General features: G+C 46.7%; 2 protein-coding genes across 5 annotated transcripts in view; one reads left to right on the top strand and one right to left on the bottom strand.

The window, feature by feature from the left end:
* The first annotated feature begins 441 nt into the window (after positions 1–441).
* LOC8042467 (alpha-(1,3)-fucosyltransferase C) lies at positions 442–4,220 on the top strand. Its single transcript, XM_002415522.4, has one exon. It carries the CDS (start codon positions 944–946, stop codon positions 2,051–2,053), a length of 1,110 nt encoding a protein of 369 aa, XP_002415567.3. The 5' UTR covers positions 442–943; the 3' UTR covers positions 2,054–4,220.
* A 1,840-nt stretch (positions 4,221–6,060) lies between these two features.
* The window catches only part of LOC115313145 (hamartin), a 73,214-nt gene continuing 56,517 nt past the window's right edge, over positions 6,061–22,757 (bottom strand). For all 4 annotated transcript variants that reach the window (XM_029972063.3, XM_029972064.3, XM_029972065.4 and 1 more), the window contains exons 16-20: positions 17,943–18,180; positions 11,321–11,409; positions 8,527–8,595; positions 7,775–7,883; positions 6,061–6,601 (exon numbers count right to left, since the gene is read on the bottom strand). In XM_029972063.3, coding sequence (XP_029827923.2) covers positions 6,330–6,601; positions 7,775–7,883; positions 8,527–8,595; positions 11,321–11,409; positions 17,943–18,180 — 777 coding nt within the window. In that variant the 3' untranslated portion in view covers positions 6,061–6,329. The remainder of the gene's footprint in view (positions 6,602–7,774; positions 7,884–8,526; positions 8,596–11,320; positions 11,410–17,942; positions 18,181–22,757) is intronic.

Here is a 22,757-nt window from a genome sequence, read left to right as displayed (position 1 = left end):
CACTGAGTCGAGCAATGAACAAGGTTTCGTTTGCTCTGTGTACTGGTAGCAGAAAGAGACCGATAACCAATAGGTCAACGCTACTGCCCGCTGCCGCAAACGAAAACCACCACCGCACCGCTGACACAGGCGCCGCCGAGCAGCCGACGCATCCGCGAGCGCGGCAGCCGACGCGCAACTGTTCTCAACGGTCAAAATACAAAAAACAACCGGCCAATGAGAGCAAAGTATGAGGGCGAAACTTTAGCTAACCAAGATATTTGTTTCATCTTACCAGGATAATTTTTGAAATTTGTAAGTAGCAACAATAATATGTATCTCATCCTATTAAATAAACTTTCCGGCGTAAACCGGAAAGACTTAATAGATTACCAACGGATAAGAGATGGCGCTGAAATAGCAAACCGGAAGGCGCTCGATGTGTCCGCCGGTTCTATTACGTCTTCTCATCTTCCGCATCTTCCGTTTCATTGCGCTTCCGTGCTGCGCCTTTCCTAACGTGTCTAAATTTTCTGCCAGCAAACGGTATTTGTGAACAAGAATACCCAGAACCCAGTACTTTGGTGTGATCAAAAAGAGAGTTGTTTGAAGAAGCGATCTTCGCGCGGAACGTCCCGTCCTAGCGAAGGAGTGCAACAGAGTGCAATGCGGAGAAGCCCTCCGTGCAGCGTGTTGACTGTCGGTACGCCGGTACGCCACCATTCTTTATTCCCATACATTTTTGTATTACCAGCCTTTGCTGGCCACTTGTTCTCGGAACATTTTATGGCTATGTAGCCCCTACATATTGTTACTTTGTAAAGGAATAAAATAAGACTGTACGGCCCATGCATGGTTCGCGGACTGCATCATCCGACCACGGAAAGCTCATCCAGTGAGCACAACAAAAGCGAGGTTAGTCTTTGCTGCGCGATTCAGACAGATTGAACTTAAACCACGCAACATGGTACACAGTTTTCCCGTCATCATGGTGACAAGAAAATTCGCGATAAAGTTTATTTTCGTGGCTGTGCTCATCTGCGCGTGCTTCGTCATCTTGTACGTCGCCCCTCGCCTCCTGACGAAGCCATCGCCACGGGGTGGCCTGGGACTCAATTTAACCCCCAAGTACGTCTTAACGTGGACACCGTTCTTCGGGGACGTGGACTACATCCCGTCTGGCCAATTGGAAAGCACTAAATGCGGCGGAATCTCCATACCGCCGTGTGTCGTCACTTCCAACAGAAGTCTGCTGAATGAGAGCGACCTCGTCATCTTCCATATGAGAGACATCCGCGCTGATGACCTTCCGGCGGAGAGGCCGCCCGGACAACGCTGGGCGCTTTTGGACTACGAGGCGCCTCCGCACACGCCCCGGGTTCCCGACGTCCTCAAGGGCACCTTCAACTGGACCATCACCTATCGGCAAGACTCCGACGTCAACGTGTTGCCTCAACTGCGACGTGCAGACGCCCCAGACCAGATGGCCAAGCCCTTCAACTGGTGGACTGACAAGACCCGACATGTCTTGTGGCTGGTGAGTAACTGCAAGACGCCCAGCAACCGCGAAGGCTTCGTGCAAGAGCTGCGCAAGTTCATTCAAGTCGACGTGGTGGGCCAGTGTGGACATCTATCCTGCCTGCCCAAGATGTCAGCAGACTGCTACCACAACGCTTCCAAGGTCTACTTTTTCTACCTAGCACTCGAAAACTCCATCTGCACCGACTATATCACGGAGAAGTTCTACAATGCATTGACCTGGGGAATGGTGCCCATTGTGATGAGTGGCGCCAACTACACGAGCGTAGCACCGCCAAGGTCCTACATCGACGCACTCTCCTTCCAGAATGTGAGGCATCTGGCCGACCACCTCAGGCAAATTGCCAAGGATCCACTGCTGTACAATAGCTACCATGCTTGGCGGCAGAGGTACAAGATTGTGTGGAGACCCTTCCAGTGCAACCTGTGTCAAATGCTTCACGAGCAGTTGCCACCACGAATGTACGAGGACATCAATGCCTGGTGGTTTATGAAAGCATCTTGCAAAAGGTGGATGAAGACATCCCAGCTCTAAGGTCCCTTTTTTCCAGACTGTATGTGCAAACCGAATCGGATGCCAAAGTGGTTCAGGTGGTATTGAATCTAAATTAGTTTTCTAATGACCGGCATCTGTTGTTACCCCAGCGCTATACCTTTTTTCACCTTGCAATGTCCCGCAGCAGATACTACAAGCCAGGCACGTAGCCAGGATTTTGTTTCGGGGGGCCTATCCATGAGAAAATGCTGTATGAGGGGGGGAGAGGAGGACCCATGCAAAATGGAAGATTTGGGGGGGGGGGGGGGGCCCGGGCCCCATGGGCCTCTCCCCTGGCTACGTGCCTGCTACAAGCCATCGAAGCCAATTCATAGCTTGAAGCATGCATGCAGTATTAAACTACATGCATGCTTCATAGCATGCATGCAGTATTGAACTGGCTAACATGGCTTGTAGCATTCGTCGTAGTGCATCAAAAGATGAAACGGAGTATAGCGTCTGGAGTTCTTTTCTTGGAAGTGGATGCCATCAGCCTAAGCCTCAGTGCTTTTTCTTAATCTCATACCTGAAGCTGTCTTATAGATGTTTTAGCTAGTTTAAATCTTAGCTCTGATCACGCTCCTTGCCATTCAGTGCATATGTTGATGGTGATAGCGGTATAATGCCAACTCATATGCTGTTATACTGGGGACACACAAAGTCAACACCACAAAGAATGCTTCCCTACCACTCTACCACAAAGAATGAGCAACTTACATGGTAAAAGAGTAACACCAAAAAGACGGGAGACAGAAGAGGTAGAACACAGGACAAGCGCTGACTTGCAACTAAAAGGTTTATTGAAAAATTCCACTGAGCAAACATATTTCGCGCACACACACGTCGTACGACGTCACAACTATCTTGATGAATAAAGATGACACAGTGTCTATACGAAAAACGACAAAGTGGAAGTGGATGTCATCTGCTTAAGCCTCGGTGCTTTTTTTTAATCTCATACCTGAAGCTGTCTTACAGATGTTCTAGCCAGTTCGAATTTTAGCTCCGATCACGCTCCTTGCCATTCAGCACCCCTATTGATGGTGACCGTGGTATAATGCCAACTCATATCGTACTGTTATACTGGGGGCACAAAGACTCAATTTGACTCCCAAGTACCTTTTAGTTGCAAGCTACCGCTCGTCCTGTTATCTACTTTTGTGTCCCGTCTTTTTTTGCGCTGCTCCTTTACCATGTATGTTAAGGACCAACTAGCCCGTCGAACCGCTATTATGAGCGACCGTTGCCCATGCATGCATATCGGCATTGCTTGGGTCATATAACATGTCATTGCTGTTGATAAGCCAGCTTTTGCCACTGAATCTTGTTTGTTGCCAACCGCAGAGTTGGTGAAGTGTACAGGAGAATCTGTGCCAAGCCTTTATTTTCATTCTGAACTTTGATCTTGCAACAAATTGTTGAAATTGAGTGTGTAGATTCAACTTATACCTCACAATTTAATTTTCTTAAGAGTAGCAAAAGTTCCAATAGATTACTCATATAGTACTTTATATCAGATAGGGAAATATCTTCCTGAACACCAATTGTTGCCCTAAATAATTGGGCTGACTACTGTTATGGCTGCTGTACCAGTTCCTTTTGTTTCACTACCAGCATTCATGAAATAGGAATGAAAACACATACTCTCACTCATGATGATTGGCATCATGATATAATACTCAGAGTAGTCTTGTCCAAGTGTGTGAACTTGTCTAAGCCTTCCTGCAAGACCAGTCTTGACACCTGCACTTTGAATTAGGTGCATGTCCCCTATTTTGGCAAGAGCTTTGGCTGATACTTTCAACTAGATTTTTTCAGTCACAAGAATGTATACTATGTAGCATAGCACACACTTAAACCAAAGGGAGATTGTGCCATATGCAGCTAATTTCTATGTTTTCAATTGCAGACAAAATATTCCATTTACAGCACCAAATTCTTTAGTTATGCTGCCTAATACATTCTCATATCGTCATAATATCTATATTTACAATATAAAAATGTCTTCTGCTTTTATAAATGTGAGCATCCTCTGTGCCATGTCTTTTGTTTTTTTTCATGTTATATGATGCCAAAGATGTACAATTCAAGTAAAAGTGGCCAAGAGAAAAATATTTAGGCATATTAGTTGCCCATGCCACGAAGAAATAAATGATTTTACACCCAAGCTATGTACTTTTTGTGTCTAATTTGTTTTCTAAGGGGCTTTTGTATGATGCCCAATCTCAACCAGAATTATTACAGTAAAACTTTGTAATGTTTTTTTCAGGGGACACCGGCAAAAAAAGTGAACATGAGAAAACATAGCAGCAGGTGATGTTTTGGGGGCCAATAGATGAGACAGAAAGCAACCATCACGGAGCAATTTCTTTCACGCAGACTCTCATGGCCGTGGAGAACTTATTTACGGATTATAGACAGACTCCAATTCTACAATACTAGCTGAGGCATGTCGAGCGAGCAAAATTTTAGAACCCATTCAGCTAACCCAGCGCGGTGGTCAGCCGCTTCTCCTAGCACGCAAAATTCGAAGTTGTGCACTGCGCGCATGCGCGCAGTGCACAACTTCGAATTTTGAGCTTTGTGCGACATGGAAACTAAGTAGAGGAACCAGGAGGAACCCAAGCACAACATGCACATACACCCAAGGGAGAGATGGGAAAGTTGCCGAGCTACTGCAAAAGTCTGAATTTCTTCCAAGCCTAGTCAAAGGTCGTGGCTCTCCAGGAAAGAAGCACAGTGCAGGGGGTGCAGGGACAGCAGAGAGGCAGAGAGCTGGAAAAGAGAAGTGGCGGAACGAAAGGAAGAGCCCAGCCAAGGCCAGGCAAGCCAATGCATTGTATTGGTCTTGTTGGGCGGCATTTTTTCGACGTCGCAGCCAGGAAGGCAGAAAATAGACCCTTCTTGAAAGTGTGCACCCTGTAGCGGCTGATGAGCTAATTGTCTGAGTCCACGATTGTTTGGGCCCATGCTCTAAGCAAGTATTACTAGGCACAAAGGCTGCAATGGCGTTTGGCATGAATTCGGCTCGGCTTCTATCAAAAACGAGTACTGTGCGGCATTCGACGAGGACTTGGATACAATCGCACACTTCGTGGCCAAAAAGTTATGACTGGCGCTGTTGCTCGATAGGTTTTCGAAAAGGGTCTATTGATGTATATAGCATTCCTATGGTGGTTAAACGGGATTGGCATATGTCAACGCAGTAGAAAGGAAAATGTATCGACTGATAGCATGTCAACGAAGTCCTGCTGGTACAGTAGGACTTTCTGAGTTTCTTATCAGTGGGCTATTAGCATATTCATTAACTTTTTTTTGTATTATAAATGATAATATCAAAAGAAACACAATGAAAACACCATAGAAATTAATAAAAATTTAGTCTTGCCATTTACAACTTGGCAGACCCTCCCATTTCTTTCTACTTTAGCAGGGCAAATGCTAGGGAGAAGGACCTCCTCTCCAGCGTTTGCTCCGCTAAAGTGGAAAGAGGTGGGGGGAGCTTGTTTTAACCTGTCACCGTCTATAGTCTCCAGTCAGTGCACTCCCAAACCAATTTAATACCCATAAATAATCTCCTGTCTAGGTTGAATCTGTAGAGTATTGAGCTAGTCAAAATAATTGGAGAAAAAGTGGATGCATGAACATTCTTTAGAATAGCATGCACAAAGTCAGTATAACCTATATGGTCATTTATGCTTTATATTAAATGACCAGGTCTAGAAAGTGCAACTCTGAACAAGCAAAATGTTCCGCTCGGTTTCATAACACAGACAATTTCATGTGATATCTCTGCACCCACATTCTTCAGGCATCCCTTATTAGGGTGCAAAGATCGACTTGTACCCTCATTCCCTAGTGAAACAAGTGCATGGGCCTTTTTTTTTTGTAAACGGTGCACAAACCCTTTGGATAAATACCAGAAATAAGTGTAAATTGCAATTACTCTCCTCACATGTGCACAATTACCTTGCCTCCCCCCATAAAAAAAATGAGACAGGCCACCATTTTAAATATTTGAACATATATACAAAACCTTTATTAATTTCTTAAACTATTCACAAATCTATTCCGCCGTCCACCTTTGAAAAAAAATAAATGGTCAACGCATCTTACAAGTTGGCTTCCGTTGGCGACGGGAACTGCCGGAGCCCCAAATTAGCCCAACAACCAATCCCTCGCACCAAGATGCGACAGCTCAAGGTCGCTCAAGGTCATTCAAGGCCAACGTTTGGAATAAACTTTCATGCAACCTTGGAGGGCTCCACAAGACCTCCTAAGACTCTTCCTGATCGCCGCCAGCGGCGGAAACTTCTTCCTCTTCGTCGTGTGGAACGTTGTCTGTGATGTCTTCCAATTCAATCTGCTCTGGATGGTTGTGCCGAAGCTTGGGGAACTCAGCAGCCTGTTCAGCATCCCTCAGCATATCCGAAACTGGGGTCATCTCCGTGGTAGAACTGTAGGACCCGAGCAATCCGGATGGATCGACAGTTGGACTGTTCCCATCCATTTCCATGGTGGAGCAGATTTCGTCAAAGCCTCCCGATGCTGTAATGGAGGATCAATTTCGGAAAGCTTAAAAAGCGGTCAATAAGCAAAAGTCAATTTTCAATGAAGCTATAAAAAAGCTGCAGTGAAGAATTTGATATCTTTGGTTCGAGCCAAGCCGACGGTAAAAACGGGCTCTTTTAAATGTGCACCCAAATTTGATCATGCCACGCGACCTTCATTTTATATTGTAACTCCAACAAATATGTTTCTGTTCTGGCCGTCCAAATCTAACAAGTCACAGGAGGCGACAAACACTTCGTGAGAATAAGGTCTGGAAGAAAGTAAGCTCAGTAACAAAGACAAAAATCGCAATGAAGAACAGAGCCAGCCCACGATTTAACGTTCTGTTCGAACAAGGGTGGCAGAACACTTCAAAGGAACCATAAAAGTAATTTCACAATTTCTTAAAACTGTGTTTTTGGACGCACTCGTATCCTAGCATGACACTCCATTTTTTTTCTAGAGCTCAGTGACACTTATTTTTAGGCCTGCAAATAAATTTTCTAAACTGAAACAAACATCGGTAGGATTTAGTAAATGCTCGGCACAGCTCCTGCAGTTCATTATAGCGCATGGCGGCCTGTGGAGTGTAAAAATGAACAACAACACCGTGCTTGCCGACGAGTTGCTCCTGTTCAGCAACCTCACGCCAACGGAATTGGAGATGCTTCTCAGGATGCGAAACTCTAGATTGGCGCCTTACAAGGGTGCCCCAGACTTGCCAACAGCACCTCGGCTGTTGCCTCAGAGCGGGAGACTCTCCCGGCTCTCCGCCCAACTCGCCGATGCCGCAACGCCAAGCAACGCCAAGAGTGCATCGTTCGTTTGAACCAATCGCGGGATGAGCAGCCGTCGTCGTCATGCTTCAACGTCACACACCTCTTCAGTTCCCGTCTCTGCGGCCATCTCAGGGGAGGGGGGAGGAGGGGGGGGGGGGGGGGGTGTCTTTGGCATCGTTTTTGGCGTGATTATGGTATTATTATCATACCTGTTTAATTGATTGGTGCGGCACCCAAACATCTGTTTAGACTAGAACTTGGTCAGCAGTGTCAGGTGTCCGAAACATGCTTGATGCCCATCTCAATCGTCAAATAAAACTTCCAGATTGCCTTCAAGGTCCCTTTAAACAGACACAAAAAGCAGAGTTCCATAAAGGTGATGTAATCTCACCTTCTGAACATGATTCTCGTTTCTGGTCCGCAGCATGCCGCAGCTCAATGAGATGAGCCTCCATCCTCTGGCACATGCTGGTCAACATGGAAATGTGCCCTTCCTTGCTCTGCGTGCAAGAAACAAGACACTAATGCAATTGAATAATATTCCTCTTTGAGTTGTTACTCCAAGCAACTAAAAGTCCCTAAAAAAATTAAAAAAACACATGTAATTTATGCATTCATGTGTTTTGGCCATTTGACCATTTGGTCTGTCTGGGCATTTTAAAATAAAAAAATTTGTTCTATACGAAAACGCTTTAAGCCGCCTTATTTTAAAACATAGCCAAACACTGTTGGGGGTCTTTGCCATGCCTTAATAACACAAAAACTTTTTGCTTGACGAAAAAAAAATTTATCAAATTTTGTAAAAAGTTTTAAAAGCTGTGATTCACAGATGCAGTTAAATGAGATGAACAGACTGGACCTTGCATTTTCATAATCAGCCCACAAATGGCAAAGTTATGGACTTGTGACGAAAACGTGAAACGTGCAGACCTAGTCCACTGGAGACGGGTAGGCATTCCCTGATGTGCATATGCTGCTGCACTGCTACTCATGCTTGCAGGAATGGCATAACACTTTCGTTTCATTTGTCACATCACTTCCATGCATTTAATGTTATGTCGCGGTCTAAAATGTAACACCAGAAGATCACCTGACGACACAGTGTATCTGTGTCATGGCAGAAAAATTGAAAGGGGCACAGACCTGCATCTGCTCCTGATGACAGACTCCCACATGCTCCAGAAGCTGCTTCAGCTCTGCAATCTGGACATCCTGACCAGAACAGACAACACAGAATGGATGTTTGTAAACCATACAAGGAATGATCTGTGTCTACAGATGCACACACAGTTGTCAGAATCTTTAGCGTGCTAAGCTTATATAACGTGGGCAGGAAGCTCGTTCATATTTTCGTTGCAACAATAATCATATCAAAACATTTATGCAATATGTAAGAGCTCTTGTCCTAGTCCATTTAAGAAAGACTTGTGCTTGTATAAACATTTGATAGATGGCTGATTTATGCAAACACTCATGCAAGAGAAAAGCCCGTGGTATTAAGTCTGATGTCCATGGTTTCTGGAGCAGAGCTACATAGTCTTCTCAGGACATACAGGCAGAGGTCGGCATTTTAGGTCGCCCTCACTCACCCTCACCCTCACAGCCACACTCACCTAAGCCCCTCACTCACCCTCACCCTCACAGCTACACTCACCTTGAGCCCCTCACTCACCCTCACCCTTACCCTCACAGTCACACTCACCTTCAGCCCTTCACTCACCCTCACTGAACCTCACGGCCCTCACGCCCCTCACTCACTCATGGCCCTCACGAAACTCACCGCCCTCACGCCACTCACCGCCCTCACGGCCCTCACGCCACTCACCGCCCTCACGGCCCACACCGCCCTCACGGCCCTCACCGCCCTCACGGCCCTCACGCCACTCACCGCTTTCACGGCCCTCACCGCCCTCACGGCCCTCACGGCCCTCACGGCCCTCACGGCCCTCACGGCCCTCACGGCCCTCACGCCACTCACCGCCCTCACGCTACTCACCGCCCTCACGCCACTCACCGCCCATTAACAATACTAATGCACCTTTCTGAAACAGTTCATTTCCAAAAACCGATCGATTTCAAACCAGAACCAAGTCTTTCGGTGTCATCATCACCGGCATGAGGTATCACGTGAAAATTTTGCGTCCCTGATTGGATGCAACCGCTTCAAAACGTATTCGAATTGCTCCGAGTTGCTTGCTTATTTCGAGCCGGACCCGATCTCAGCAATTCGTGTCGATTTAAGGAAAGCTAGAGAACAACCCGTCATTAACATCAAAATTGCTGAGAAAGATGCTCGATCTGAAGGGGGCCTCACGCACTCACCGCCCTCACGCACTCATGGCCCTCACACCACCTCATGCACTCGCCGCCCTCACGGCCCTCACGGCCCTCACGCCTCTCATGCCACTCACTGCTCTCACGCACTCATGGCCCTCACACCCCTCATGCACTCACCACCCTCACACCACTCACGCGCTCATGGCCCTCATGCCACTCACCGCCCTCACGCCCCTCACGAACTCATGGCCCTCACGGCCCTCACAGCATTCACGGCCCTCATGGCCCTCATGGCCCTCACGGCCCTCACGGCCCTCACGGCCCTCACCGCCCTCACCGCCCTCACTCACCCTTACACTCATGAATTTTCCTGGTTCAGAAACTCACTCACCCTCACCTCACCTGTGAGGATGAGGGTGAGTGAGGGTGAGTGAGGGCCCTCATGAGTGAGGTTTGCCGAGGTATGCATACAGGGCATTTCTCAAAACGTAGACCAAATTGTTCCTGCAAAAAGCGCACATTACACAGAAAAAAAGGTTAATGTCCTTGTGGTCTTTGCCAAAGGGCCTATTTGGAAAAATGAATAACGTTCAGTATAATTTATTTGTTAACCACTGCCTCGCCACCCTCATAAGAAGAAAGAAAGTGTAGCGCATATGCATTGAGCACCTCAGCCATGAGGGGAGCAGGACCGCTGGCACAACTGTATGCGCCTTATATATTCCTAAAATGAGTTGATTTAATGGTTTTCGATAATGCCGTGCAAGTTTCTAATTGAAACCATATCTGAAAATTTACTAATTAGAGTTTATTACTCAAAAGTAATTATTAAACTAATTATACTGGACGTTCTTCATTTTCCCAGATGGGCCTTTTGGCAGAAACTGATAGGACATCAACGTTTTTTTCTCTGTGATGCATGCTTTTTGCAAGGAACGAATTGGTCTACATTTCAAGAGACACCCAGAATAAGTGGCAGGAGAGTTTGCATTAATGCAAGCACTTATCTTACTTTCTGTGCGCTGCTCACAGAAAGATAAAGGGTACACACACTGAAAGCTCCAAGGCCCAAGCCTTAAAAATTAGGGACTACCTGCATTGCAAACGTCTCTCTACGTGTTGAAAATTTGTAACTAACAAGTTCTCACTCATTAACTTTAGTGTCTATCACAGCACTGCACACAACTTGCGAAGTGGGGTATCATCTGCTTCCTTAAATCACACTGAATAGTTACATACTCCAACCAAAAAATTAAACGTCAAAACAATGTTCATACATACCGTGTAAATTATTTTATTTACTGCCGTTTTCCACTACAACTGTAGCTGTTGATTAAATATGACAGTGCCAACTACCCTTCGATCCTCAGCTGACTCCCCGCTCACAAATTACTCTTATTGTAATGGCTGACTTGCAAAGTTTGTCAGAGAACATTTTTCCTATGCTCTCCTTACACTCATGAGCTGGACAGAAAAAAAGGCCCCTTCGTGTGATCTTCTGGACACGAGATAATTCACACTGAGCTTAACAGCGACATTCAAGGTGGCTCAATCTATAATATACTCGTGTGCAGTGGTTGGGAAAGGAGGAAGCATCCTTTTTCTCCTTTCCAGATTGCAGGTCAGCCTTCAGAGGAAAAGAAAACAATGAGGTCCCTACCTTATTGGACAGAGCTCCTTCAAGCTGCTTGACCCGACTGCTCAAAGCCTCTAGGTGAGTTGACTTGGCATCCAAGAGATGCCTGGTACCTGCAAGTGGTCAAGAGGCACAGCAACTCACTGAAACAGCAGAAGAAAATTTTAAATGCCACGATATCTTTCAAATGCTGTCAATATTTGAATTTTCGAATAGTAGTTTAGAATAATACACTATTCGATTCTTGCATTGAGATGAACTACAATATACATATTTTTCGAAGTGTTGATCACGGTGGGTTAGCCCCGTTGAGTGTGCTTTTTATTGAGCGCTGGTGCACTGCAGAGAAACAACACCCATGCAGCTCGCTTTTGTGGGTGTTGCTTCTCTGCACTAAAGCAGTGCCCACTAAGAAGCACACTCATCGCCGCAATCAACACTTAGAAAAGTATACAGGGTGTGTGCGCCATTTCCGGCTGCCATGACAGGACGATAGAAATACTTCCAGTTTTCCCATGTTTATTTTGTGTATGAGTGGGTGTGCGATGACTCTTGGTTCCCTAGCGAGGAATCATGTAAGAAATATGGTACGCTCTAGAAATGCCCCAATGTCATGCTTTCAAGTTGTCAATACGTATCGGCATGAACAAAACGTCACATGTGAAATTATTTCGATTATCTTGAGACTAGAGATGCCACCGACGAACTTGAGCCTGGCTGATCGCAAGGCGATGGCATTGGCAGACGGTGTTAACACTTCGACGTGCTGCTGACAGATGACGCAACGCAATGAATGCAAAGATGTGGTGCCGGCATGCTGGTGCCGCGGCGCCTCGATTTACCATCTTCGTACAACGATGGGCCATTACACACCTTCAAATGCAATGTTCACGGTGCTCTGAGAAAGGAACCTTGAATATCAAAGCAAGCAAGTCGAAACGCTAGAAAATTTTCCGTTCCAGAAACTTGCATTGCCCTAAAGGCAGCGTAATAAAAACTTTAGGAAACCCGGCTCGGCGGCCCCTGCGGGGAAGCTCGGCACGTATCTTCGGCGCTTGGGTGAGGTGGGTGCCCATTGTCAATGCTTTGCCGTTTCTTGAAGTAGTTTAACGCATTTAGGAATTTTGAGGACTTAAGTCGCTCTCAGGTATATGGACCAGGCTAGGTGAGTAGGTAGTCCTTAAGATGTGCCCACAATACCTTCGGCAGATTCACCATATCTTTGAGGAACAGGTGCTCTTTCTTTTGACCTGAGAGATCAGGAAGGCATGTCGATCCCGTATAAGTAAATTTCGAGAGGTACTGCAGTTAGTCCTTGGTGGTGAGGCTTTTAAAGTAACCGCTACTCACTGCAAAAACAATGGCCGACCGGAAGTAGCACACTCCCTCTGTAAGTTCCGCCATGCTTTGTTTTTGATTATCTCCACACACCTTGTATAAATATTAGGCATGTGCAAATAATGGACTTTGAGTTCGAAGTGCATTCAAAGCGAATAGCAGTTTTGACCAAATTTTTTCTAATCGAGTATAGAATAGTTTCTCCAAGCCTTTCACTACCTGCACAATGCTTGAACAAAAATTCAGCTGAACTTCTTCACTCGTAAGCTCAGTTAATTTCAATAGAGCTATATTTATGAACTGTGGCACGTAAAACAACAAAATGGTCGCAGCTATCCCAATGAAGCGGATTTATAAATCTGCTTGCTATATGCAAACTTTCTTCCAGTTTTAAACTTGTGAGAAAAAAAAAAGTGAAAGCCGTTTACAACTCCCTGTAACGTCGAATTGGAGCGCAGCTCTTGAGGAGGAGGAGGGAAGGGTACTGAGGGGAGGGTAGACCCTTCCTCCTCCTCCTCCCCTCATTCTTTAATATGCCCCGGGGGGGTCACCTGACCTCGGGGGAGGAGGTCACGTGACCTCGGGGGGGGGGGGGGGGGGGGGGTCACATGACCTTGGGGAGGGGGGGGGGGGCCACATGACCTTGGGGTGACCTTGGAGGGTCACGTGGCGGTCACGTGACCTTCGGGTGACCTTGGAGGTTCACGTGGCGGTCACGTGACCTTGAGAGGGGCAACATGATCTTGGGGTGACCTTGGGGGTCTCACGTGACATTGGGGTCACATGACCTTGGTTACGCCGACGGCGACGCCGCTCAAGCCGGAAACAGGCGCCTAAGAGCTGCGCTTTAAAAAATATGTTTACAAATCTCTGTAACCCGAAATTAGAGCGAAGTTCTTGGGGAGGAGGATGGGAGGGTATGCCCCTCCTCCTCTGTATCCTCTCCTCCCCTCCTTGTCCTCCCTTCTTTCTTCCTTTTCTCCTCCTCCTCTATACCTTCCCCTCCTCGCCTCTGCACGTGATGTCAATTTTCCCGCTAAATCTAGCGGTGAAACTGAATTTGTTCATAGGCGACGTGACACCAAGTCATGTGACGTCATTTTCCCTGCTAAATTTAGCGGGGAAACTGAATTTGTGTTGAAGTCACGACATTGATTTTGCCGCTAAATTTAGCGGGGAATTGAATTGCTGTTGAGGTCTTGTGACGTCAATTTTGCCGCTAAATCTAGCGGAGAAACTGAATTTGTCCATAGGTGACATGACACCAAGTCATGTGACGTCATTTTCCCTGCTAAATTTAGCGGGGAATCGAACTAGTGTTGAGGTCACGTGACATCAATTTTCCCGCTAAATTTAGCATGGTTGCGCCAACGCCGCAAAATGCGGAAACGGGAAGCCCAAAAGCTGTGCTCTAAAAAGCGCAAATGATGAATGGAGGTTGTTAAGACATCGCTGCGTAACATGTACTTTTGCACAATCGTGGCAGATAAGCCCCGTCGAGCGCGCTTTTCACCAAGCACCCATGCACTGCGGGAAAGCAACACCCGCGGAGCCTGTGAGCTCCACATATATCGCTTTCCTGCAGTGCACAGGTGCTCGGTGAGAAGCACAATCAACGGGGCTCACCCACAGCGGTCAATGCTTTGAAAAGTACAAATATCACAGTTCATCTCGAACTGAATATCAAATAGGGTATTATTCAAAATTACTATTTGAATATTCAGACAACACTATAGTCGGTTGCAAGCTAAGAAAAAAACGGAAATGCCTCTCAGAGGAAAATGTAATCCTACGCCGAGAAACGCCAGCCAATCGTTTTCATGACGTCACGATTCCGTGGACCAATCGCAATCCTTTTGAAAAAAAAAAGCTCAACATGGCTGCTGGCCTTAGCAACGCGACGCTAGTTTCTCGTGACAATTATTCTGCTTTTTTGGACCGTGTTTTACATGCCCGAGGTTACGCCACGAAATCTTAATGGTATCGACTTGCGTTTGCAGCAGTTTTTGCGCGACAACGTGAGAATTCAGCGACGCTATCGCCAACGAAAATTTTGAAGCAGGCGCGAGGCTTAGCACTGCTGAGAGGTGAGAAGCTACACGACCTCGCTTGTGCTTCTTGAAGAACCGCTTTGGTGTCGCCGGTAAGGCTGCACCAGGCTGTTTTGTCCAAGAAGAATCAGGGGAATCGCTTCACCTCAGTGGGATCCATGACGGAAAACAAAGAGAGCGGGGCGTGGTGGTGGTGTCGATGACTTGGGAGGGTGCCGATTTGTCAAAAGCCAAAAAGTATAATTATTCTTGTTTTCTATTCATCCAACAAAATAAAGGCACACATTTCGTGCGCAAAGCCCACCAAACTAAGTAAATCACTAAATATTTATTATTTGCAGGAATTATAAATGCTTCGCTTTCCCTCAATCGAAGGCGCTGGAAGACGGTATGTTAGACAGTATCTTGGACAGAAAATGAATTGGGAAGACGGTACATTGGACATGACTTTCTTTCTTTACTAAACAGCTATTTCGTTCACAAAAACATATTCTAACTTATTTAAATGTCCTGAATGAATTAAATAAATATTGTAGTAGTTTAAGACACGTTTCCTGGAGGAAGAAAAAGCAACGTTGCTAGCGAACTACTTTCTCGACGGCGGAGGCACTTCAGATGGGCGCAATGCGCTTGTGGATGGAGCTAAAAGATTGTTCTCAGGTTGCATCCGACTATAATAAATATCACAATTGCATGCTATGGCGAAGAGCACTTTCAAAGCGGGATGGCGCATACATGTGCCTGGTGCATTTAGAAAGAAACGTGAACTTTGAATGTTGGTATCTACATTGCAGTAAACCTTTCAAGATAAGATTGTGGCTACAATGCAAGAGTATCTGTTAGATAGAGATGCCCTAAAAACTGCATAAAGGCTGAATTGCATGTAAGCGATTTGGCAAGCGACGAGACGAGTGACGGCACAAGCGACGAGAGTGAATGACGAGCGACGGAGAATTTTTGCAGTCGCTTGTCGCGTCGCCCGGTTTTTGGAATTCTAGAAAACGTCGCTCATCGCCTTGGTTGCTTGCTCCCGTCGCATTCATGCAGTTTGCTTCTTTGTACGACTGACCGAGCGACGGCGAAGCAGATCGCAATCGCTTCTCTCGTCGCTCGCCAAATTGGGTTGCGGACGCAGCAGGTTTTAGCATGTTTGCTTGTTTCTAACACGCAAGCAGAGTTAGCTTTCAGATATTCAAAAAGTAAATTGTGGCCGATTCTACCGCACAGGTAAAATAATAAAGATTGAACACATACCTCATAGAACAGATTTTATAAAACGTTCGCCAACACAAACATAAATGCCGTGCACTAGTCGCCGTTGTCATAGTCCGACGATGGTTCTTCTCTGTCCACAGAGGCGATATCTGTTTTCGTTTAAAGCGTTTTAAAGGGGGGTGCAACGATTTTAAGATTAAAAAAATTTGCATCTCGTCATTTTTACGTTGTTTATCGTATCCCAGAGGATAGGGAGAACATTTCCTTCATTAAAAAATGTTGCGACTGCGCTGCATCATTGCAAAGCAAAAGTCTAGCTTCTTCCCCCCCTGCAGCCGCAAGTGGCAGCCGAAGGAACTACGGCGAGAAGCTTACATGACCTCGCTCGGCTCTAAGCTGCAGCATAACGCACGCTAATGTCAGCAGAGAGAGGGAGAGGAAGCGCCTTCCGAGAGAGCACACGGGAACCTGCATGGCACCCCATATTATGTCACCAGGAGTGCGACCACGTGCGACCGTGAAGACTGGGAGTGAGTTAAGGGGAGCCAGATATGCCAATATTTATCTTTTTTTTTTTTACACAACAATTAGGGCACGCAGGCGAAATCAGTTTTCTGTTCTTTACTTCAGAAGTGTCAGAGGGCAACTTCCACAAATTTTTGACCGAAGTCCAGAAATCGTCGCAACTTTATGTGCTGCACTTGCGCATGTACAAGTGTGTGACCGTCGTCTTTGGGAGGGTCGTCTTCCAAACAACACTTTGCGAGCTCGTCGGGTCGCTGGGATTGCAAGGCCACGCAGTGCTGCTTTGTTGTTATCTTTTCCCACCAGCGGGATGGCCTTTTGTTTAAAGAAAGCCTCCGAGGGGATTTCTTTTTTTCCCAGCTTAAAACGGTGGGCAGGAGTCTGTAGACGCGAGAGAATGTGCGTGATACGAATACCAAAACGGCGAATGTAAACAAACGGTCACAATGGCATTGGGGCTAGCCTCCTTATACCGAGTGTTGAGTTTTTCTTTAGTTTCGGTTTCGATTGTAACGCACATGTAGTTTTGGGCACTGATTTTGGCGAAAAGAAGTGCGCGTTAGAGTCGTGCAAACACGGTACACGGTGCAAAGGTCACGCAGGAACCTGTCGCGAACTCGCATGTTATGGGAACCGATGCCGCCAATCGCGGGTGCAGCAGACTTGCATTTCATGGTGCAACAGACATTCGGTACAACTCGCATGTCACGGGAACCAATATCACGTGTGCAGATTGCGGACAAAAAATGCAGGGATTCACTACGAACGCGCATGCCACGGGAACAAATACCGTGGTTTGCAGACGCAGAAGACTTGCATTTCATGAAGCAATAAACACGCGGGATCAATTTGCACGTCACATGAACTAATATCGCATGCGTAAATCATGGACAAAAACGCGTGAACCCACTAGAAACTCCGTTGTCAGACGTATCGGTACTGCAGATCGCGCGATTGATGCGATTCCCGTCGGACATCCCGTGATGTCCGATGGGAATAGGGGGTGGGCGATATTTCAGAATTTTCTTGTTTTAAATATTTAGCCAAAAAGACGGGATGGACGATCTCATGGGGGAGGGCACCCGTACGGGATTTAATGGTAGGTTGTGGGCATTTATTGGGACACGGGCGCATGTTTGGTATCTTATGGTGAATGCGCAGCGACCAGCTTTAACTTCCAGAATCAGTGTACTGAACGAACCTTGACGAGATAAATGGGAAATGTCCTTTTGTGAAAAGTAAAAACAAAAAAAGAATTGTTTTTTGTTTTTTTTAGGACCACTATAAATCTGTGTTTTGACACTTTATTCATAAAATACTGTAATTTTGTATTTATATTTTACCATCGTGAACTCCAAATTCAGTTTTTCGGATAAATCCGAATTGTCGAAAATTTATCAGGTGAGCTTTTTTCGGAGTCTATCGGATTCATCTGAAAACATGGATCCCTGGTGATACCATGGCCTCTGACAAAGACCGAATTCCGGCTTGAAGAATTGTGCCTCTCGGGAACCCACCGGCTGTCTCGACCCTTGCCGCCTCCTGCACGAGGGCCACCTCCTTGGCGATGCTGCGCTGGGGCGACATCGCGGCCAGGCGCGCCTCAAGTCGCTTGTACATCTCAGCCAGGGCAACCAGCTCCCGCTGCAGCGCCCCCACCTGCTGCTCGTAGCTGCGGCTGATGGATGCATGGTTCTGGGCAGTCTCCAGCTCCAGTTTGGTCTCCAGTAGTGTGGCCGCATTGCCGTCCACCTCCTGTCCAAGGGAACAAGTGGTGGTCATTGTGCAACCAATGGTGCCTGGAGCACGTCTCCGTACGGTGTGTTTAGCGTCCTAAGCAATGGCTGAGGGAGTCTGAAAGGCTGAAGAGTTTGAAGGGCTGAGAGGTTTGAAGGGGTGAGGGGTTTGGTCGGCTAAAAGGGTTTGATGGTGCCTGGAGCACATTTCTGACTGGCGTGTTTAGGGTCCAATACTATGGTGGCCGGAGCACTTCTGCATTACTGCAAGAGCTTCTGTGGGCCGTCGAGCCAAAAGCGAGCTACGGCATGACGAGCGTCTGCCACATTCCAATCCGCCGCCAAGCGACCATCAGGATCATGGTAGGAAAGAGCGCGATGCTTCTACAAGGTCACCAAGCGGAAATCGAGAGACCGGGGATGGCTGCCGTGCGAAGTGGTTAAATGCAGTGGAAATGCAAGAATGACTGTGAAGGGGTGGTTGGTGGTAGAACTGTATATACTAGTACTTCGTTAAAAGTATTTGTCACTACAATTATACTCCCATTAGATGGACCCTTTCAGCTCCTTTAGTATAAAGGAAGCAGAAGGAAGGGAAAGAGATCATTGTCGGATAGGTTGACTAAATTCCCCAGCAATTCCAGGTTTTTTTCTGTTTATGCAATGTGAATACCGATAGTGCAATGTCACTTTGAGGGTGACTCAGACGGGGTATCAATGAGCACCTAATTTCACCCCTTAGTTGGAGCTCAGCATGACCTCCTCCTACAGCACTAGTGGTTTCCATTCTGAAAGAGAAAATTAGAAAAAACAAGCAATTGCACATTAAAGGGATGCTGAACCGAAATCTGGATTCCACAAAGCACGGCGGCAAAAGCGTGCAACGGGATGCAACAAACTCCAAAACATCACTCAAACAGCGATATCTCAAACGGATGACCGTATTTTTCAAATAAAGAAGGCGCATTTGACAGATATGTTTGCGTCTTGTTTCTTGATGTCGCGGGCCTCGTCAGCCTCAATCAATCTCGACCTCTTTTTCCAGAAATACGGCCGTCCATTCGAGATATCGCCTTACAAGTAGTGTTGTAGGGATTGTAGCGTCCCGCCTAGATCTCCTCCACTGTTTTTTTTTAAATCTAAATTTTGGTTCACCATCTCTTTAAAGGGACACTGACAGAGTATTTATGCTCACCAAGGTTGTTTTTTTTTGTAGATGACATATGAGAGCCGAACTACCCACAACCCCACACCACAATTTGCGGCTCGAATTTTTTTTCTTCCCACCCAAAAACCGCCGATCAAAAGCTTGTCGGTTTGAGTTGCACTCACCCTCTTCATGGTCATATGCTGTTTTCTATGGTTTAGACAGAACCACGAAAGATAATCAGAGTTGTGGGTCATCGAAGACACATTCAATATCAAAAAGAGACAAAAAATATGATACCCATTTTTTGTGGCTTCTAAAAAGCTGCAAATACATTGATTGAAAAAAAAAAGTCAGAGAACACCTAAGCACTTTTTATGAGTTGTGAATGCAAAAGCATGAATGTCATTCTTCCGCTCCCTTAGTTTGTCTGTGGCATACCTGGCGTGGACAACCACGCTTTGCTACTGCCAAGGTAGTGGCCGACAGCCGAGTGTGTGCTCTTGTGAAGTGGCTGCACCACGCTGAGCTTGGCCGTGCAACTTCTCGGGAGTTTGCCCGAGCGTCTGTGAGGCCAGGTCCGCACCTCTTACCGGTGGCCGGGCCACTGCATGCGTTGCGCCGCTATAGAGAGGGTTTCTCTGGTGGCGTCCCTCAGATCTACGCCATGCGAGAGCCAATAAGAGCCTTGTTCCTTGAATCTATGACGCGCGCCAGCCAATGGGAGCCTATTCATCAGATCGCAACTTCACTACGCTCCATTGAGACAGGGGAGTTTAGGTGCCGTTTGGCGCGGCTTCAAAGCTGATGACGTTGATTTGCTCCATAAGACAGTTAATGCTTTCGCATTAAAAAAGTAGCACAGCCACGTGACTTCCTCTATACACCGACTCATGTTTACAAACATCCTGGAGCGCCCCTAGCGGATGCCACCGGTACCGCGCATGCGCAATGTAAGTTGGGCAAGAAGCTCGCCGTTGCCCATGAACAAACCATTGAAATGCGATGTTGTCGGCGTCGGTGTGAGTCCCCCTGCCCTTTTTCACGTTCGAATTGTTGATTCCACGTCTTCCTGACAATGTCTGACTTCTTGAGCGGCCTCAGCGAAATTACTGAGGCTTGTTACACAGCAAAACTTCGCGTGAACAATGTGACATGCTGCGATTCATTCCGCATGGATGACGCAGAATGTACGCTGAAGCCTGATTGGCATGATGAGATTTTGCTTGCAATTGTCAGTCCCGATGTCGCTCGGGCTGCAAAGCGTGAACCGTAGCAGAGATGGTTGACGTCGATACTGAAAATCGCAAGCAGAATAAGACCAAGTGAATCAGGCATAACAAGCCGGTGATGGCCACTGTTAACAATGATCAACATCTTCCTGTATCTACTGTTTACATCGAGCCTGCTTACCAGCCTTCAAACTTAAGTTTTTTTAGGCCTGCACTTACTTCTTATCGCAAGTACTGCACCAAGATTTGGTCTATCGGCCGGTGTCGTCTAAAAGAGCAGACAATAGTTCGAACAATCAGGCGGCCGCTTGAACTTGAAGACGTGCTGAACGTAGTCCGCAGGTGGTACGTACAAGTTGACGGTTTTCCGGAGTTCATGGTGGAACAAAACAAATAAATCTGATGACAACAAGTGTCCGTGAATTCAACCCAATGTGCTTCCCGGCCAGGCAAGAGTGGTCCGACGGCGTCTGGTTTTCCCTTTTCACGGCACATATCCATGTTCTCGGATGAACCGAGTTTATGAAAACTGATCTTCGAACCTTTCTCGACTTTTTTGGTACAGCCCCAATTGTGGTATTTTAACGAGAAGGCAGGTTTTTGTCTGATTTCTTTCAAAACAACGCGAGAATACACGTCTCACATGGGGACATCTGCCCATAGCCCCAGACAGGAAGTGCGCCCGACGCGCCACCACCGCGCCGTGACGTAACAGAGATGAGTTTGTGTATATTTCTTCTTCCTCCCCAGCCCTGTTTCAGTTTCATTTTCGGCTTCAAGCAGTCACGTTTTTTTTACTTTATTAAAAATATATGTGACACTGCAGCAAAATATTGATTGGGTAGTCTTCTGATACCATAATGATCACCTGGCAAAACATCAAGACTATTTTTTGGGGGGTATCAGTGTCCCTTTAAAGGGAAGCTGAAGAGGTTCTTGAAAAAAACAAGTTAGAAGTGAATTCTAGACGTAACGACAGGTCGTCAAAGCTCGTCTAGCACGCCACAATAATTATTGCACGTCCAATCAGCCTTTCACTGAGCAAGCCCTTTATTGTGGTTGTGGTGTACTGAAGTGTTATGCATGAGCGCAGAGTGTGTGAAGGCGCCTCCAAACGCCTTTCCGCGAGCCCAGAACTTTGTCGCTTCTAAGCCGAAGCCTTCTCGAGCACGACCATGCCTGTGTCATTGTCATGCCTTTAATTAGTAAAGCTAGTGGCGCTTCACATGAAACTCATCACAGTGTTCTGTCTCACTCTGTACGTAACAGCGGCGTGGAATTCTTTATCTTGGCAGCAAACATTAATTTCTCTCTTGGACAACGGTGCCACGGTGCGATGTTGGTGTTGGAGTTTAGCGGCCCTGTGGGGTGGCGAGCAAGTTCGGTTCGTCCTCGCTGGCGTGTGCTCGCCGTCTGCCTTGTGTGAATGCGCTTGGGAGACGGGCGAACCGCGGACATGTCGTCACGTGATCAATCCGTCCGCAGATCAGTCTGTTGTGTGAGTCGGCTATAAGCAGCGCGTGTGATTGCAAGCTTGCCAGGTATATTCCTCCGCACTGACACCAGTCGTGACATGTTTTTCTGAACTTTCTGAAAATAGCAAGAGTGCGCTTGCATAGCTTTGATAGGCGTTGAAGATACCGTGAGAGCCGAAATTTCAGAATCATTTTATGACGTCGCGCTCCGGGAAGGAGAGGATTCAGCCGTACTTTGAAAATGATTTTTTGCAGCCTGTGTGCAACAATTAAAAACTTTCAGCCTTTCCACTTTGGTAAAGAAGGAAGAGTAGCGGAGCTGTAGCTTCTGTTCTCAGCGGTGGCCTTCTAAGCGAAGCGAGCGATCTGCTCTTCTTTCACAAGGGAATCTGAAGTGCTCGACGAAGTGGAACTTGAGGCGATAGCAGCCTCGCGACTGTAGCGAAACCATTCGCGCTGCAGCGCATGTCGCCGTCGCTATGAGTGATGGCGGCAACCAGCCAGTTGTCTGGTTGCCGCCGTCGCTCATAGATGGCGGCAGCTGTCAAGAGTTCGGTGTCATCATTTCTTTGCTGGTGAACACGATCCTGGGGAAACTAACCCTTAACAGCTCCGCTGTAAAAAATAATCTCGACATTTGTGATCCTGGAGGCCAAATAAAAACAATTTAAGTGTTTTTACTCAAATACAAAACCACTTCAGTTTCCCTTTAATGGTAACTGTATTCTGCTCTGTACATACT

Source organism: Ixodes scapularis, unplaced genomic scaffold (genome assembly GCF_016920785.2).
Source record: "Ixodes scapularis isolate PalLabHiFi unplaced genomic scaffold, ASM1692078v2 PGA_scaffold3__209_contigs__length_174095766, whole genome shotgun sequence".
In the NCBI taxonomy this organism is placed as follows: Eukaryota; Metazoa; Arthropoda; class Arachnida; order Ixodida; family Ixodidae; genus Ixodes; species Ixodes scapularis.
The sequence above is the reverse complement of the archived record's forward strand: the minus strand, read 5'-3'. Positions and strand labels throughout refer to the sequence as shown.